Below are 19,050 nucleotides of genomic sequence, written 5' to 3' on the forward strand. Positions count from 1 at the left end.
AAATTTATTTAAGTGAATTTATTATTTAAGTGAAACTGAACTACCAGCAAGTCGCAGCACATTTCAGATGATAAAAAAAGTGATTTATATATTCTGGAAAATACAGTATATTTATATCTTCATAAGTAATTGTAACCAAAGTTATAGTACATAAATAAAAATGATAAATATGTCTGATAATAAAGCATAGTTTAGCTTTCTTTACAGCTTCCTAGTGTCCTAGTCCTGGGTGATCCTGAATTTTGGCCATGTGCTTTCCTGTAGGTGGAGCAGCAGTCTCAGTACATCCAGGGCTATAAGGTGATGTACCGGCCGTCCCCGGAGGGCGCTCAGCAGCGTGTGGAATGGGCCATGTTTGAGGTTCGAACCCTGGGGGAGCACAGCGCAGTCGTCACCCAGCTCAAGAAGGGCGTGACCTATGAGTTCAAAGTTCGACCTTTCTTCAACGAGTTCCAAGGCACCGACAGCGACATCAAAGTGGGCAAGACCCTCGAGGAAGGTGAGGAGAGCTTTCCGCCCATCCGACCGTGTGCTCTGTGTGCTTTAAAGCTTAAAGGTGCTCTATGTAACTTTTCTACTAAACTGAATCCTTTTTTTATTGCCTGTGTGTGAAGGGGTTGTAATCACACATTAAAATGATCCACTTGTCGAGTTTTGCTATTACCTCTGAAGGCCAGTATTCCTATTTCTATGTGAAGTCTCCGGGTCGGATTTACCGCGAAATCCAACGGATGTGACGTGCATGCGTGCTCCCGAGCCTCTCTCCTTATATACAGTCTATTGTAGACGGTCAGGGAGTTACGTCCGGTTGAGGGGCGCACGTTTTTCGGCTTATATCTCAGTCAATCTTTGATCAATTTTCCCAAGACTCTAATCGTTCGTAGTGCTGGACGGGGCCTTTCGAACGAGCCCACCCCCGAGGTCCAACTCGCCCGGCTCCCCGAGTTATAGCCGTTCGAAATCGGGGGTCCCAGCGAACGGCGATCCGGTAGGGGGCATCCCCGAGGCCCGCCACTCTAGCGTTCGGGCAAGGGTTCCCCTGGGACCTCCTCCCCCGAATTTGAGCTCTCTGGGTCTTTGCGTTCCAGAGATACGAGCGATTTTCTTCAAAGATCGTGACGTCACCGGCGTCCGCAATTTTGCAGCGCGCCCGATGGTTTTCTGCTAATATCTCCGCGAAAACACCACCAAAAACTATGGAACTTATATGGTTCTTTTCAGCTCGACTAGATGGTCCCAACGAGCTCGGTGCTCGCCGAATCCGTCTAGTATTCGCCGAGATATTTGCGTAATAGACGGTATTGTCTATGAGTTCGAGCACGAGCGCTCTTGTAAAATTTGGTTGCAATCTGAAACATCACCCCTAGAAGCCGCTAAAAGTTACATAGAGCACCTTTAATGTCCCACCATTCCTTTCTCATGGGATGTCAAATGTGATATGACAAATGAATGGGATTTGCTGCCTTGCATGTTTAAATATTTTTGTTTCAGACAAAATTTTATTACTTTTTTAATGCTATACATATATTAGTGCCGTCAATCAGTTATTCAGTCAAGAGCAGTGAGTGATTTACTTTTTCTTTTCTTTTTTTCTTTAATTACCCTTAATGACAGACAGCAGCAAGTTTATTAGGCTGCTGTCACTTTAAGATCCGAAAGCACATGACACGCGGATCTGACGCACATCCTATTTTCTCACAACTCGTTACGTTCTTTTAAGACTTCATTTAACTCGTTTAAGACTGCTCTTATGAGGATACTCCACAAAACTGGCACTTTGGCATAGTTTGTGAGTCTTTGTCCGTCCAAGGCTTTCTGTGGGTTTGTTTCGATCACATTTACAGGCTACATTCGGGCCTCTCCAGAGTAAGAAAGGCGTTCGCCTGCATTCAGTAGTTCTCATTTATGTTAACGTGTGGTCTGTGGCCCATGAGTGAGGGCAAAGCAGGCCATTTAAAAAAAAAAAGCTTCAGGCAAGCCAAGCAGCCGACAACGAGAAGCCAAAAAGCGCCAGCTCAAACGACTGCTGTGCTAATTGTTCTGAGGGTGTGTCCGTCTGTGGCTCTGGAGAACGCCAGCGAGTTCGGTTTGCTCCAACTTTTCCTGTCTGTGCGCCTGCTTTTTTTAGTTTGAAACACAAATATTGAAATGACGGCAAACGCAAAACAAATGTTTCACTCCAGGGCTTTGTGTTAACATTGATGTCTGTATTAAGTGGATAATAGTTATGTGAAGTACAGTGACAACATTCTGTTCACCCTGAGCTCAAGTAGGCATCTGGCACTGCGACGCCCGAATCATGTTGCTTGGCAGTCGCCGCTCATTATTTAAGTTCACTTATACCGCTGGGTGTGTACTATTAAAATGAGTGCTTACATGTGTTTCGGAGAACACACACATATACCCAAGCTATTGCACTGAGACATATAGTCCATATGCATGTGTACATAATGTTTGTTTATAAGTGCACACATGTACATGCATATGTTCATAATTGAAGATGTTGTATAGAATATTGTAAGGTGTGTGTGTAACATGCCGCTCGTGTCTCTTATCGCAGCGCCCAGTGCCGGTCCCCGGGGGGTCACTGTAACAGGAAGCGGAGACAACGGCACAGCGATCCTGGTATCCTGGCAACCGCCCCCAGAGGAGGAGCAGAACGGCCTGGTGCAGGAGTATAAGGTACGAACCAGAGGAAACAGACAATGAGAGAGGCAGACAAAGAGAGTGTGGGGGGGAAAAACAATAGAGTGATGGATGGAAGTAGAGGAAGGAAATAGGAAGTGGAAGAGGAAATTATATTTACTGGGTCACAGTCGGTTTGTTTTATGATGTGCTGGTGGTGAAGGGATGGAGAGAGTGGATACTGGTTTGATTTTCTTTGAGGGGTTTTTAGCTGTTGTGACATGCTGCCATCTAGTGGTTAACATAAGGTGTTACCACAACCTTCGCCAGACAGATGCGCTCATAGAGGGGGAGTATAGGCTCATATTGGGTATTTCCATATCCTGGATGTGCCAAAACATTCCCTTATAAGCATGTTTTGATATATTTGTAGGTTTATATATATATATATATTTCTATGTAGTAAGTGTAGGCCTATATAATAATAACAGCTTTATATATATATATATATATATATATATATATATATATATATGGTAACACTTTACTTGAAGGGGTGTACATAAGACTGGCATAACACCTTCATAACCATGACATGACACATGTCATGAATATGAAGTAGAGTTTATGCATGTTTATGACAACTGTCATTAAGTGTCTTTCTTTCAATAATGACATTTTGAATGCAAATATGACATTGTTTAAGATGTCTTTGTTATGACACCTTGACATAAACCATAACATCATAACCTGTCAGTGTCTTTGTCATGACACCTTGACATTAAATTAAGTTAAACTGTCATGTGGTTGGTTTTGACATTGGCTGTCATAAGGCCATTATAACTGTGTCATGAATATTTTTCGTGACCTCAACTACAGTGGTACAAATTGAATTTGTCATTAAACAGTTATAATGCCTAATGACAGCCAATGTCAAAACCAACCACCTGACAGTTTAATGTAAATTCAACCAATAAAGCTAAGTGGTTTCTTAAGTTTGATAATTAATCTGCTATGTCATGTTTATGACAGGTTGTGTTGTCTTAGTAATGTCAAGTTGTCATGACAAAGACACTGACAGGTTATGATGTATTGGTTTATGTCAAGGTGTCATAACAAAGACATCTCAAACAATGTCATATTTGCATTAAAAATGTCATAATTGAGCGAATGACACTTAATGACAGTTGTCACAAACATGCATAAAACCTCCTTCATATTCATGACATATGTCATGTCATGATTATGAAGGTGTCATGTCAGTCTTATGCACACCCCTTCAAGTAAAGTGTTGCATATATATATATTGCTATGAAGTCTATAAAATATCTTTTTTTTTATTTATTTTTTTTATGCTCTTTTTGACCATCAAAATATCCATTTGACTGCTTAATGTGGCAAAATGTTCCCTTTTAAACATGGTACGTTATTTTTCCTAAAAAAAGTTTTGTTTTTTTTGTAGACGCTTTGTGTCTTTTAGTGCCCCCTTTGCTAGTATGTACTTTTGCAATATGACTAGACATACAATTATGATTGCGGGAACGATTTCCTAGTGTATACTCTTCGTCCTTTATTCTCTTTCTGCATGTCTTGATGTGCTTTTCTTGTCCAAACAGGATAACGGAGCCCGTCTCATACGATATTCCTCGCAGGCTCTCCGATTTTAATGGGTTTGCGTCGTTTCAGCGTTTAGTTCGTATGCCGCGGCTGACGGGAAGAGGCTCGGTTTGAGTCGCTCGGTCCCACTTAATTTTCCAGGTAAATGTTTTCAGGCAGTGTAAGAGAAGGTAGTGAGTAATTTCATGCTTGTTAAATTGGGCGGAGAAGGATTTTTCACTAATCACTTTTCTCGTAGGCCTACACTTATTTTTTTTTCTGCCCCGTTGTGCCTCGGGAGAACTTCAGATCCCTCAGAACGTCCTTTCTCGTTACCTCACTTTCGCTCTTTTTACACTTAATCCACTTTTTTTTCTTTCTTTGAAGCCTTCGGGGATGTCTAAATCTGGTTTGCGTTTCTGAAAAGATGGACGTCAGCATGGAAAAACATGTAAAAAAGCATTTTGTTGCTATGTGTGATTCCGTTGAGCTCAGTGTAGACCTGTGCGCTGACCCTATAATGGAAGTTAGGCGGTCAGAGAGGGGGCTATATCACATTTCACTCCGGTGAATGGGACCCCTGCCGGGCCTGTGATTGTGTTAGGGTGAGGGTGGCTGATCCAAGCTCTGCTCACGCACAGGGTCGCACACACACTTTTGACGCTCATTTGGACGGCATGGCTGGCTGAGCTTCCCGAGAGGAGGAAACAGACCAGGGTTCACTGCGCGCAATGAAAACAAAGAAAACTGCATTTTCATGTCAGATGTCGGTACCACAGATAGGGAGTGTTATTGTAGGTGGTGAATCTTGTTTTCATGACACGTCTCAACTTTAGCGCTGCATGATAGTGTGTGAATTTATCCTGGACGACTGACGGCAAGGTGGTTGCCAGATCTGCGTTACAAAAGTAGCCCAACGACCATATCCCAGATATCCAAATTCAAAATATGCCATTTCTATACCTAACAAACATTATTTTACAATCACTGGTATGCAAAGTGAACACCACTATATCATAGTGATCATTAGTCCAATATAACGTTTTTCAATACAAGCATTTCAGTCAAATTTAAAAGGGCAGTCAACATTCTCAGACGAGAGATATTTATATGTAACATTAGATACAGTTATTTGTATGTTATCTGTCTGTTTGTACAAACAAAAGTTTGAATTGGACAAAAATGAATTGATGCTTTTCAGATATTTTGATCAAAACATGTTTAAATGCTTGAGATTAGTTTTTAGAAACAAATATAATAATAATAATTTGACACATACCTGTAGGACACTTAATTTATGCTTCACTTTATATTAAGCATATTTTGTTTTAAAGACCTTTGATGCTTGACATGATTTTTTTAGACAAAATATATAAATCAATAAATTAATTCATAATACACATATTTTTACACAAAGGTTTGGTCTCATTTGAGTGAAATTATGCTTCTCTTGAAATTACAAATATTTTATTCTAAAGACTTTAAATGCTTGAAATTAGTTTTTTACACAAGATATAAAATTAAATTAATTAAAAATATATATATATAATTTTACACAAAGGTTTGGACACGCTTTACTAAATGTATTCTTCTCATGATCATACAATTATTTTGTTTGAACTGCTTTCAATGAGTTCTTTGATAAAATAAGTAAACAATAATAATAAATCCTACATTTTAATTTCTTTAGTTTAATGAAAGTGTTGTTTCTAACTAAAACAATATTGTGGGCACTACATAATTCCTATACTTCCATTTGTGTTATTTCACTTTTTTTTCAAGACTTTTCTTGAAGATGTGCAAAATAGTACGACTTTTGACCGGTTAGTCTGTGTTTGCATCACTTAAAAAGGTTCACTCGTTCAGATCAGACTTGTTATTGGACATGAATCAGTGCTAAACGCTCGTCTCCCGTCCTGTTTTCTTCACGTTTCCTCCCTCAGATCTGGTGTCTTGGTAACGAAAGCCGATACCACATCAACCGCACTGTGGACGGTTCTACACACTCGCTTCTGATTCCCGGCCTGGTCGCAGGGGTCACGTACAGGGTGGAGGTGGCAGCCAGCACCGGGGCCGGTCCCGGGGTCAAGAGCGAGGCCACGTCCTTCCAGCTGGGTGAGTCGGACTTATGTTGTTCTGATTGAATACTGATTCTCTTGATAATGGGTTACTGAAACACAACAAACACTCCGATACAGCTACCGGCCCTTTTTAACACTCGGTTGATGATAATGGACATTATTTGAGCCTTCTCTTTAAAAAAAACGTAGGGAACGGCACGGTTGAGGCACAGCCTTGTGGTTAGCCTCCAAAATGTATGTAATTTACAAAAACAACCTTATCAGAGTTCTCATCGAAGAATAAAGGAGACACAAGGTGCAGTTTAAAGCCTTTAATTGCTTTAAAAGTTTATTTCTTCATAAACTCACCAGCTTTAACTTGTTCAGCCTCAAGACATCGGTGGCAATGGTTAAACCGCTCTGAATGGAAATGATTGTGGCACAGCCTGTTTTTTTTTTTGTGCCAGTGCATACAGGTGGATAATAGGCCATCCGGTTATGCAAATCTGATTTTAATAAGACGTCAATCACAGTGCCGTCAGAGACTATTTAACAGTCAGACGTCTGACAGAAAGAGATTAAATAGTATTCTGAAACCGTGATGGATGCACAAAGAGAGACACGTCCAAGGAAAACGGTTGATCACTTTTCGAGCTTACAGTAAATGTTCTCAATTGTAGAATGAGCTGGTTTTTAAAGGAGTCACGAATTGAGAAATCACATTTTCTTTGATCTTTTGACATTTAAGATGTCAATCATGTACTATACAATATCCTGTAAGTTTCAAAACTCTAAACTTCCTTGTTAGTGCAAAAGAAACCGCTCTCATTGAAACCAAGTATGATGTAATAGTGCGACATATTGCCTCTTTAGCCCCGCCCACATCGGCGCATGTCATACAAGTAAATACGAGAGAGACGCAAACACAGGATTACTCCAGCAACGTCTGACGTTTTGCAGTTCCAGGTTGTGAAGAACAGTCTTTGCATTGCCTTCCTTGTGATCCCAAACATGGATGAACTTTATTTTTTAACAAAGCAAGACAATTTTACTGCGGGTTCGTTTTTAAACAAGACAGTTCGATGCCGGATTTTCAGAGAGACTGAAAATGAAAGATGATGCAGTGACGACTATATTGGATCCTACAGTAATGCCACAGCACACACCTGTGAGGAACAATGTTTTCACCATGTGTCACCATCGCTTTGTCTGTTACAGATCGTTTGATATGTGCTCACTTTACTGAAAATGATGAACGATGTGATATATAACTGTGGAAACACTTTAACTTTATTTACCACAACCAACCAAGACTAGATAAAGTATATGTAACACGCATAAATGTTTTTCAACAAATGTTTCAACTACGTAACGAAATAAACACCTTTCTGTAGCATCTTCATTAAAACACTAATATATGTAATAATATACAATACTACCTCAAAAATACATGAGGATAAATATAACTAAAGATTAATGAGCATGCTGTGAGTAATACTAATACTTGTCCCACATTGAAAGACGTTGAGCTGTAACCTCACATACAGATCCACAGTAGAGGCAGTTGTAGCCTCACGGCGAGGTAAACAAGGGCCACTGGAAGCAGAGGATGCTGGTCTCAAAAGCATTTGTCACACCGTGGGCTTTCTTGCATCTCTGCAGCCTACGCACCTGTCCTGGCCTAAGCTTCTCAGCGGAGTCTCAGTCACGACCAAACAACAAACAAAACCTCCGAGACAGGAAGCACAAAGAACAGACTAAAATTTTTTTAAAAAAATAAAAAACACGGAGCGGGGAATACAGGGGGGATGAGGAAGAGATGCTCAGGTTTCGGAGGAAGCTGTTTGCCTCCCGGCTGGAAAAGAACTGAACATAGTCAAATGATGAAAGTGATGCCCACATGAAACAGGGAGGAAGAGGAAAACAAGTCAAGCAGAATGAAATTTATTGTGGGTCGACAGCCCTAGTTTCTCTTTAATGTAAAAAAGAATAAGAGAGGGAAGTTTTTTTGTTTTTTTTTTGGTTGCAGACAGACAATGTCTTGTCATTCATAATTTATCTTTTACATAATAGATAAAAGCACTGAACTTTCCATTCTAATTCTTATTCCAGTTCAAAGTCAACTTTAGCGAAATGAACCGCGCTAAATAAAGCTATAGTTTTCTGTTGCTGTTTTCTGTTTCAAGTAAAATAATGGCTTGTTTTGTTTATAATGTCAAGTATTATTTTTGATATCAAAATAATTGTTGTTAAAACGATCATCCGTGAAATATTTGATACATTCAAAGGAATATTGTGAGTTAGACGAGTTCTAACATGCGAAACAATATTGTTTATTGACTTTAATATTACATGTATCTACATTAGATTAAAAAAAGTACAAAACACTTTTTGCTGCTGACTATTTAACCTGGAATAGTCCTTTAATTTTTGCATCAGTGATATGGTTTATGTCAAATGTTTCATTTCTCGTCGTCTCGATCTCAGACTCGTCGGGTCGTGTTCTTCCTCCGCCGCTGGACGATGAGAACACGATTTCTCAGCAGATCTCGGACGTGGTCCGCCAGCCGGCCTTCATCGCGGGCATCGGCGCGGCCTGCTGGATCATCCTCATGGTGTTCAGCATCTGGCTCTACCGGCACCGGAAGAAGAGGAACGGCCTGAGCAGCAGCTACGCCGGCATCCGTAAAGGTCAGTCCAGAGCTTCCTTTAGCGCTGCTGATGCTAAACTACTGATTTGACAGTGTATTCGCATATAACGATTTAAAAATACATCAAATATATCATAAGTAAGAGGTTAGTCACCCCAACCTAATAATTTTGAGTTTATGAGCTATTATTAAGAAGGCGTGGCGTGTCTCTCATCTGATCTTTTAATATGGAGTCTGTGTGTTCATGTCTTAGTCAGAGGCAGATGTTTGATCGTTTTACTATCGACTATCTTCTTTTCTTCCTCTGGTAGTGTCGTGTTTGGCTTGTGTTGTCTCGGGTTTAATCCCAAACGTAAGGCTCTTTTATTAAAGCTAGTATGAAAATACTTGACTTAGTCTGTATATGAGTCTGATCCCTTCACTGCCATAGAAATCGTTTTTTTGTTTTTTTGTTTTCCCTGTGGTCCAGTGTTTTAAAAAGCCGTTTCCTCCTTTGACCCTGATGAATCACAATGAATTCCTTACAGTCGAAAATTCAGAGCTCTCTTTCGGTTTTCTCCTTTATTGAAGAGAAGACAGAGACGGTGAACGGAACAATGCTGGTATAGCTAACGTGTCTCAAGGACATGAAGCTAATGGAATGTTTATTGGCAGGAATCTAAAGGAAAAGATCCAAGCCATTCATTAGCGTTAGCATTCATAGACTCCCAAGGCTGGGCCGCATTCAAGTTAATTGAACGTGTCGACCACAAGAGCACAAAAAAAAAGCCAAAATGAATATGTCCATTTTTCAAGGTCGAGAGCACCTGAATTCATTTACCGGGATGACTCGACGACTTCTTGTTTCGACGACCGCACGAGATTGACAGGCAGCTTTCAAAGAGACATTCTTTCTAAATGCTAGTGGAATTATATACAACATATCTTACACAACACAAAGACTAATTACAAGGCTCAACATTATAAGGATTACATGTGGATATGTGCTTGTATGGCTTGCAAACTTAAAGAAATGTTATTTAGTCTAGTCATCTCTTAGTCTAGTTAGTTATAACCGTGTTATCTAGTCTTAGAAGCAATAACATTGCGCATGATAGTATGTATGCCTTGCAGAAAGTATGTCAAAAAGTAGTGTATTTTTGTGCCTGAAAAAGGGACTTTTAACACCATGAAGTGCCTCTGACCTCTGGTTTTAGTGTGTTTTGAGCTGCTAAAGACGTTCCCAGTTTTTGTATTGCTCTGCAAGCCACAAGAATCCACAGGTTGCCATGTTTGAACCGGTCGCTGCCAGTCTCTTAAGCGTGAACGTGTTTGAGCAAAGGTGTATAATAGTAAACACATGAAGTGGTAATCTGTTTTCCGGGTGGAACGGCGTGATGCGGCTGGGAGAGATGTATAATCTTGCAGTGTGTGAGAGAGTATGTGCATGCGTGTTTACCTGTGAGTGTGTGATAAATTGTTTAAATACACAGATCATCCCCAGACCTCCGAGATTTGATTTACTTATCGTCCATCAAATGATATTTTTTTCCCATGCTGCATTTGGCCTGCCAAGCGTCAATCTACTTCTGCTTCAAAACCATCATGCATACAGGATAAAATCATAAAAAAAATAAAAAAAACGGGCCAATCTATTAGACTCATCTTTTCTCAGAGCACTGCCAAGAACCAGACGAGCGCAGCCGATAAACGTGACATTTGAAATGGACGGCGGCGGCTGACAATTTTAAAGGTTGTTTTCCCGTAAATATGCGAAGATGAGAAGGTGAAGACAGCAGGTGTTGAATTCTGATGTATCGATGTAACGCTGCCAAAAAAACAATCCTGATGGAATCACGCGCAACAGCTTCCTGCGCCGATGATACTTTGATGTTTCTGATGGGCTGTTTATTATGAATTCTGACCCCATATCGCTCAGATTAATTCAGCCGTGTTCATCTGCTTATTGGAGCCTTTGATCAACATGAAAGAAACTAGATTTTAGATCAGATCGAGGGGCATGTGTGTTATAATAGATTTAAGTTATAGTTAATTAAGTGCAGCCTTGCACGAATGCTTTCTATCTGATGTTACGTGTCTGGATTAATATAATATAATTAATATTTTTTTATTTTAAATATTTTTTTTTAAATTAATATAAATAAATAAAATGTTTAATAAAATAATAGATAAAAATTAGGGCTGTCAAACGATTAATCGCATCCAAAATAAAAGTTTGTGTTTACATAATATATGTGTGTGTACTGTGTATAATTATTTTGTATATAAATGCACACATGTATATATTTTAAAAAAATATGTTATTTTTATATATATATAATGTTTATATTTATATAAAATATACATTATATATAGGCTACATTCAGTCTATATACAGTACATACATGCAAATATTTCTTAAATACACATGCATGTGTGGGTATTTATGTATTAAAAATAATTATACACAGTACACACACATATATTATGCAAACACAAACTTTTATTTTGGATGCGATTAATCGCGATTAATCGTTTGACAGCCCTAATAAAAATACAATTAAAATTTTTAATAAATAAAATATTTTATATAAAAAAAAAATGTATTATTATTAAATTACATTAAAATAAATGCATTATATTAAAATAATTATATGAATTATTTATTGTAATAATACTATGTAACATAAAATATATTTTTTTTATTTAAAAATGTTTAAATTACATTTAATGGAGCTTTTGTGGCAAGTATCAGTATTACTATTGGTGCTGTAATCAAACTTGCTATTTTCACCTGGCGGATGATAAAAATGCATATAAATTGAGGGGAAATTCTATAGATTAACAATATAGTGACAAAATATAGTAAAGAGAACTCGTTGGACCTGGGCAAGTATAAGCAACTCTGAATACCCTAATATCTAGACATCAATATTTTCTCCTCTATACAGATATATAGAGTGAATCAAACACACAAACCCACAACTGTAAAACCACAGAGATCAGATGACAAGGAGAATGAAATGACCTCTGTATTTATGATGAGGTTTTAATGTTCTGTGTAATTGGTAACAGACCTGTTACAGTACATCAGAGACTCTAAAATATAATGGCAAATGCCTTATTGAAAACTTTTCCCAATAACTGCACAGTACTGCTATGATGAATCATTAATTTAGGAATAATAAATTCTAAATGTGAATCTGATGAATTCTTTGTCTTTCTCTTTGTTCTGTGTGTCTGCAGTGCCCTCCTTCACCTTCACCCCCACAGGTAATCACACCTTCCTCACAGCACATGTGCACATAATTCCCACAATCCCTAGAGTGTGACGACTTCCTGCCCAGTGGAGTTGGAAAGTGCACTGCGGTATAATGTTTGCCAGCCATTGTAATGAAGTGTCCCTCAACACTGGCTTCAGTCACGTTCGTTCTGCCCAGCAGAACTCAAAACAAACATGACACCACCAGGCCGAAAGTGTGGGAGGCACGGCCTCTCTTTAAAAATACATCTCACCACAAGAAAGGAACCCCAGTCTGAGGTTTACATGGATAATCAAAGAGAACTTCACTCGCATGGACTTGTCAGCATAAAAAGAAGTCCAAAAAAAAAAGACAGAGAGGGAGGAAAGCGCTTAAAGAAACGAGTGCTTGACTAAAGAGGGCTGTTAGAACTGGCAAAGGAGCTGATCAAAGCGCTAACGCTGGATAGGAAGCTGTGACATCAGAAGTTTTGTGGCCAATTAGACGGAGAGTGGAACTGGCCTAGCGTGAGGATTGAACTCGGATGACTTTTACATGCCAGAGAAAGACACTTGGACCCTTTCATTATTTTTCATCTCGTGCAATCTTTCTGAAACCGCTGTTGACTCACCTAGTTTAGGGAGTTTCTTATTAAAGGGGCGAGAGAGGCGCGGATGATTGAGAAAGAGAACGCTTGTTTTTAGTAGCAAATTCAACCAAACAAGCTTTATTTCCATACGTTTACTGGTTTTAAATGAAACGCAGGGGGCTTGCAAGATATGAAAGAACATATGCAAGCTTGGATGAGCTTTCTTAGCTTGAAAGTGTTCAAAATATGCCATCATTTATTCATCCATGTTTTTTTCCAAACCTGTATGACTTACTTTCTTCTGTCGAACACAAAAGGACACATTTAAAAGACATTTTAGATGTTTTCCATGTTGTTTTTTCTTCATTAATGCACTTTCTTTTATCTACAGTGGCCTATCAGAGAGGAGGAGAGGCCGTCAGCAGTGCGGGAAGGTGAGATGTTCTTAAAAAAACACACATTTTGTTACTTAACACCTTAAAATAGCCACGCTAATGTTCATCAGAAGCCAACAATGTCCATGTGGAGGGTGTGTACTGTAGTGTAGTTGCATTTTGTTGACACTAGGGGGCATTTTTGTCTTGGCAAAGACGCCTTTGGAGGTTGTACATTGAGACGGAGTCCTGCAGAGCCCAGATGAGACAAAAGCCCTTCGTTTCTACCATGTCAATGCAATCATTTTGCATGCAGGTGCACCAATGCTCATATGCAGTATGCTTTGTTTGAATAGTTGCAGACGATACTTAGTGTGTATTTCCCTTTATGTCGTCTTTTAGAGTCTAGCTTTTCATTGAGGAGGTCTTTGCCCTTGCCTGGAGGAAAGGTTTACGCCGGTTTTGAAGCTTAAAGAGTCTGTTAGAAAAATACAAGAAAGAGACAGACCATGAGAGCTTGCTTTGAAGCATCACGTTGCACAAAACTCTTTCTATGATGTTCTTTTTGTGCCTTTGATAAAAGTCCCTAAAAAAAATCTCTCCGAATCCCCGTTTCCTCCGAATCATTTTAATGTGACCTTGTTTTATCACATTGTCTTACAAAAGACAGTGTTTTGAAATACAAAATCTTACACCACTGACTTTAAGTGCAAGATTTGATAGAAACGGTTAGTACGGCTCTGGGTGTATTCATATATGAGTTTATCCAGAGCCTTCTTCAGCTCGAGATCATGGTGATTGACTGTGACACCCTGGCATGCGCTTGGAGCTCCAAGCTCTTCCTTTAGCGATGGCTCGGTTCATTCGTGTTTTTCTTTCCCAGGCTGGAGCAGCAATGTTCTCCAGCGCTTGGCTAATCCACACAGAGATCTAACGGTCACGAGGCCTCAGGGAAACGGTGTCATCAGCCACGAGCAACTCAAGCAAACACAATCCATTTAGCACAGATACAGCCCTGAGAGATGCACTGGGATAGAAGAAGATGGGATGAGCTTCTTATTTAAAGCTGAAGTGTGTCATTTCACCACCACCACCACCGAATGGTGTTCCCTCGGCCTGCCATTGGTCAGACAAACAGTTAGCCCAGCCCTAAAACTTCAATGTTACTATGTTGGCCTCATATGATTCCTGTCTGTATTGAGTAAAAAAAAGTCACAAAAAGTCTAAAAACCGAATTAAAACAAGACTGATCACGATCACACCTTGTGCATTTACCGTTTCCAAATTAAAGTTTGTAATAAATCACATTGTGTCTGTTTTTTAGGCCGGGTTTATTGAATATAGGTGAACCGGCAACCCAGCCCTGGCTTGCGGACACCTGGCCCAACAGCTGCTCCAATCAAAACGATTGCACCATCAACTGCTGCACCGGGAGCAACGGAAACAGCGACAGCAACCTGGCCACCTACAGCCGCCCAGGTGAGCCTGTGTAGTCTCGTTGTTGTGGTGTACAAATATTCCACTTTATCTCGCACTTCCAAACATGTAGCATGTTAGTTTAAAATGCATGGAAGCTGATGTTTAAAGAAGCAAAATGATGATTACCAATAGAAATTATTTTTCACATTTATTCATTTCGTAAGCGCTTTAACCCAAAGCATCAACTGAGGAAAGACGATCTCTGAAAGAGTTACTTACAACTGAGGAAAATACTTGCTTATCAGGGTTTATTATGGTCTCTGTGACTAAATGATGTGTTTTATTTGATTTAAAGCAACCAATTACCATTAACGGTGTTCATTTCACTCTTTTATCGCCATGTTCGTGCAATGCCATTTTCCTAAATCTCATTGAAGTTTTGGCTTATTAATTTCCACCCAAGTTTCCAACTTGGAAGAAGTGGCGTTCTATTGCACCGTTCCAAGCAGGAAATTCCAACTTTCCAAGTTTAATGGAATGCAATATAAATATTGTGTCCTTCCTTTGACACACGACTGTGTGTGATTTGTTGGGAACTTTTAGGGAAAATAAAAGCTCCCGATATTGAAAAGGCCCTGCAGGCTGTAGTCCAGCTAATCCAATCAGCTGCCTGATTTCCATACCGCCGTTAGAACCTTTTAATGCAGTTTCTCTAAGTGCTCGCTTATTCAGGGAACCAGGAGTAGTTACAGAGGTCAAAATAGACCTGAGAGAAAGAAAAAAAAGAAAAGAAAGGGCGAGGAAAGAGGAGGAGTGATGGAGCACCTCCAGGTGGCTTTTTTTCAGGAGTCAGCAAGTTACTTTACAAACAAAAGAACGCCAGGTTGACTCGTGAGGCCAAAGAGACACACAACACTGAAAGTGACAAAGTAGTGTTAATTTACAGTCACCCAGTTTTCACAAAGCAAGTCTTAGTTTGGACAGCGGTGTCACTGTTGGTTCATTTAATGATATTTAAACGTTACTACAAGAGCTTTTTGTTCCCAGATATCAGCTTGTGTGACTAAGCCATTGGCTAAGAGCATTTCATTCATTACAGAACCCTTAAATGGATCCAATCCTTTTAGAAAATGTCTTTCTATTGAATATAAGAAATCTGTTCCCATATTCATGGATAGACCTGAGGATTAAGCTTTGTGTTTGTTCATACCATTCATAGAAACCATAGATGGGGCTATTCTAACCCAAAAGCTTTGCTTTACCTTTGATATCCGTTTATTTGGAGTGTTTTCACTAACAGATTTTTATCCATGTCGCCTTCGTCAAAGCAGGAATGAAGGGTAAATGTTGAGTGACTCTCACAGCATGACATGTTAAAAGCTTGACACCCGCTTGCCTGGTGTGCCAAATACTAAAAAAAATCTCCAGGATATTAACCGGATCAGTACCCATAGGGCTTCTCTGGAAAGACTTACGACTTAGTTTGTCTCATTCCATGGGATCTTTTATCATTGATACGTCAACCTTTGAAGTGCAGAGCCGTTCCTTCTTATGGAAACATGAGCTACGCTCGAAATCTGTCCAATGGCAGGCCGCGGTATTTACGCGCCAAGCTTCTTGCTCAGATCCCAGGGAGGATTTGAATATTTTATGAGCCGGGGAAAATTGGATCTGTCAGAGGATGGGGCTTTTACAGCGTTCCTCGTTTTGGAGGCTTTTGATTCGGACGTGTTGGAACATCCTGCTTGATGAGCCGGGATGCCTTTCGCACGGCTGTTCGAGAAACTCAAAGCGACACGCTTGGCTTGTGTCGTGGACAAGGGAAAAAATAGATTGTACGGTATCAGGGAGTTTAATCTTAGTATTTGAATTTGAGAAATTTCTGGTTTCAAGTGTCCTTTCTGTCTGAAAACATCCTTCTCGGTTTTAAAGCTAATCTGTATTTTAAAACCAACCTAGTGTCTTCGCTCCATGAGTTCCATCCATTAGTTTTCAATCCAGTTGTATCCATAGGTCCTAAACAGTCTACTAGTCCATTGGCTATCAAAATGTCTTACCCCTCCTTCTGTCGTCCAGCTGACTGCATTGCCAACTACAGCAACCAAATGGACAACAAGGCCAGCAATCTGCTGGCTCCAGACACAGGCCTTTACAGCGACGTGGACCTCTCCAACAAGATCAACGAGATGAAGACCTTCAACAGCCCCAACCTGAAGGACGGCCGTTTCGTGGGACCCGGTGGTCAGCCCACGCCCTATGCCACCACCCAGCTCATCCAGTCCAGCCTGGCCAACAACAACATGAACAGCAGTAGCTGCGGAAGTGGAGGAGGAAGTGCCGACTTTAACGAGAAGCAGAGCTGGAAGAGCAGCCAGGGAACGCCTCAGAAACAGGCCGACATCAACACACCACTGCAGTATAACGTCATGGAACAAAACAAACTCAACAAGGGTGAGTTCTGTGGATTTAATTGCGCTCCCAAAAAGAGTTAAAGCAGATTTATTCAAATTTGTCTTCAAAGAAACCCATGCCATGTTTTCTGGGTTTACCACAAAGGTGTGTAATCAAGGTGCTGCACTTCTGGTCTTGTTATTCAGTTGTCTCCTCATATTCAAACCATACCCAAAAAGTTAAAGCAGATTAGAAGACTAGTTCAAACTCTTCAAAGAAACCCATGCCATGTTTTCTCGGTTTACCACAAAGGTGCATCGTCAAACTGTTGCTCTTCTTGTCTTGTTGAACAATTGTCTCCTCATATTCAGACCGTAATAAAAGTGTTACACGATTTTGATACTTAATGGCATCTCTGGCACCTTTACATGGGGCTCTTTGACTATCTAACCCCTTTAATATCTGTCACGGCTGCTCGTGTTGCGTATATGTGTAATTTAACTCGACGCTCTGCTAGTCAACTTAATCCATATTTATAGCTGTTGTTTTACTGTTTGGATGGGGATGAAGGTAAAGAGGAGGCTGTGAAGTGTCGGATATCTCAGAACAGTGTGAAGCCAGAGATCTTAGATTACTGTACAAATAAGGGGGAATGTAACTCAAGCTCAAAGCTATCCATTATCTGCTGCTTTATATTGTGCCACTGAAAAGGTAATTGTGTTTGCTTTCTAACTCAACTTGCATGAATCTAACTGTGTGTGTGTGTGTGTGTGTGGGTGTGATATTTCACACTTGGTAGACAATTGAAACCAGTCACCAACAAGTCATAACAGCTTATGACTGAAACCCTTTTGTAACCCTTTACCACTCGACTGTCTGATGTTCCACTCTGATGCGTTTTGTCTGCTTTTATAAGAGCTTTCATTCGTCTAGTTCACAAAATAACTTTTATTCAGTTACTCTGGTATATAATGCCTCACCTGGATGTATAATACAAACTCAATCTCTTGACTGTAAACCCTTAGACCACTACCGAGGTGAGGGTCCCATCTCAGTCACCATCCCCTATAACCAGGCCCAGGACGCCCTCACAGGAGGAACCTACAGCAGCTCGGATAGGGGAAGCAGCACCTCTGGTAAGACATCCGTCTATTGTTCTGTTGATCTATCTATCTGTTCATCCGGTGAACGTGATTTCACCAAGTACCACATGTTCCTGGATCAACATCTTTGTTGATCCTGGATCAACTTTCCAATCAACCAATCAGATTTGAGGGACAACTTTACAGTTTGTCAAGTTTAGGCTTAGAACCAGAGTGAAGTATTTAAACATCAGTGTTATTCACCAATCATTACCCTCTGATTTTAGGGAAAAGTTATGGGTAGGGTTAGGTTTAGGGGTAGGGATTGGGACAGGAATGTTGATCCAGGATCAACAAAATATGTTGATCCAGGGCCATGTCTTACTTGGCAAAATCACGGTGACCCTGTTCATCCATCCATCCAACCAACCAACCGATGGTTCATTTCTTACGAAACCTGCATACATAACCTACTAAACATTCGCAATTTACCCATTATTCCATTTTCTTTTCATTTCCATTATTTCTGAGCCTTTTCATCACTTCAAGAGGCAGTAAATCATATGCAAAACAGGACATTTTCAAATCGTTTGCTCATTGTTAAAAAACTGCGGGGAACAAAGAGAAACATTTATGTCAGAACAAAAGGGGGTGATTCTTCCTCATGATTTCTGAGGTGCACGGACGCATATCTTAAACACGGCAGCAACAATCACTCCCTCATTCCTTATTTCTTTAGTTAAAACCATGTTCCCTGCAGATTTCTAAGGTCTGCCGCATTTTCCGGGGATGTTTCTGATTTGGAGGATATCCTCCCTCCCTTTTGCGTTTCGCCCCACCGTCATTAATTACTCCGGCTTTCATCCATCCGACTCAAAGAAAGGGGGGATAATGTTGTCAGAAAGCCGGTGTTTGTTGCGGGACAAAGATAAATGAGCCCCATTCTGTGGCGTATGCAAGGCTGCTGGCGTAATGCATCGTATCTATTTTTATATTGTATTTGAAGTTCAGGTAATTAAAGAGAGGGTCTGAGTGCGTGGAG

The 19,050-nt window shown here is 40.1% G+C and overlaps 1 protein-coding gene across 4 annotated transcripts in view; it reads left to right on the forward strand.

Moving 5' to 3' along the window:
* Positions 1–19,050, forward strand: part of robo1 (roundabout, axon guidance receptor, homolog 1 (Drosophila)) — a 57,349-nt gene that overhangs the window by 27,190 nt on the left and 11,109 nt on the right. For all 4 annotated transcript variants that reach the window (XM_056244150.1, XM_056244152.1, XM_056244151.1 and 1 more), the window contains 9 exons: positions 265–499; positions 2,561–2,682; positions 6,165–6,336; positions 8,769–8,972; positions 12,158–12,184; positions 13,134–13,176; positions 14,441–14,595; positions 16,612–16,986; positions 17,952–18,062. In XM_056244150.1, the coding sequence (XP_056100125.1) occupies positions 265–499; positions 2,561–2,682; positions 6,165–6,336; positions 8,769–8,972; positions 12,158–12,184; positions 13,134–13,176; positions 14,441–14,595; positions 16,612–16,986; positions 17,952–18,062 (1,444 nt within the window). The remainder of the gene's footprint in view (positions 1–264; positions 500–2,560; positions 2,683–6,164; positions 6,337–8,768; positions 8,973–12,157; positions 12,185–13,133; positions 13,177–14,440; positions 14,596–16,611; positions 16,987–17,951; positions 18,063–19,050) is intronic.

This window comes from Rhinichthys klamathensis, unplaced genomic scaffold (genome assembly GCF_029890125.1).
Source record: "Rhinichthys klamathensis goyatoka isolate OS25496 unplaced genomic scaffold, OSU_Roscu_1.1 h1tg000933l_1, whole genome shotgun sequence".
Lineage (NCBI taxonomy): Eukaryota > Metazoa > Chordata > Actinopteri > Cypriniformes > Leuciscidae > Rhinichthys > Rhinichthys klamathensis.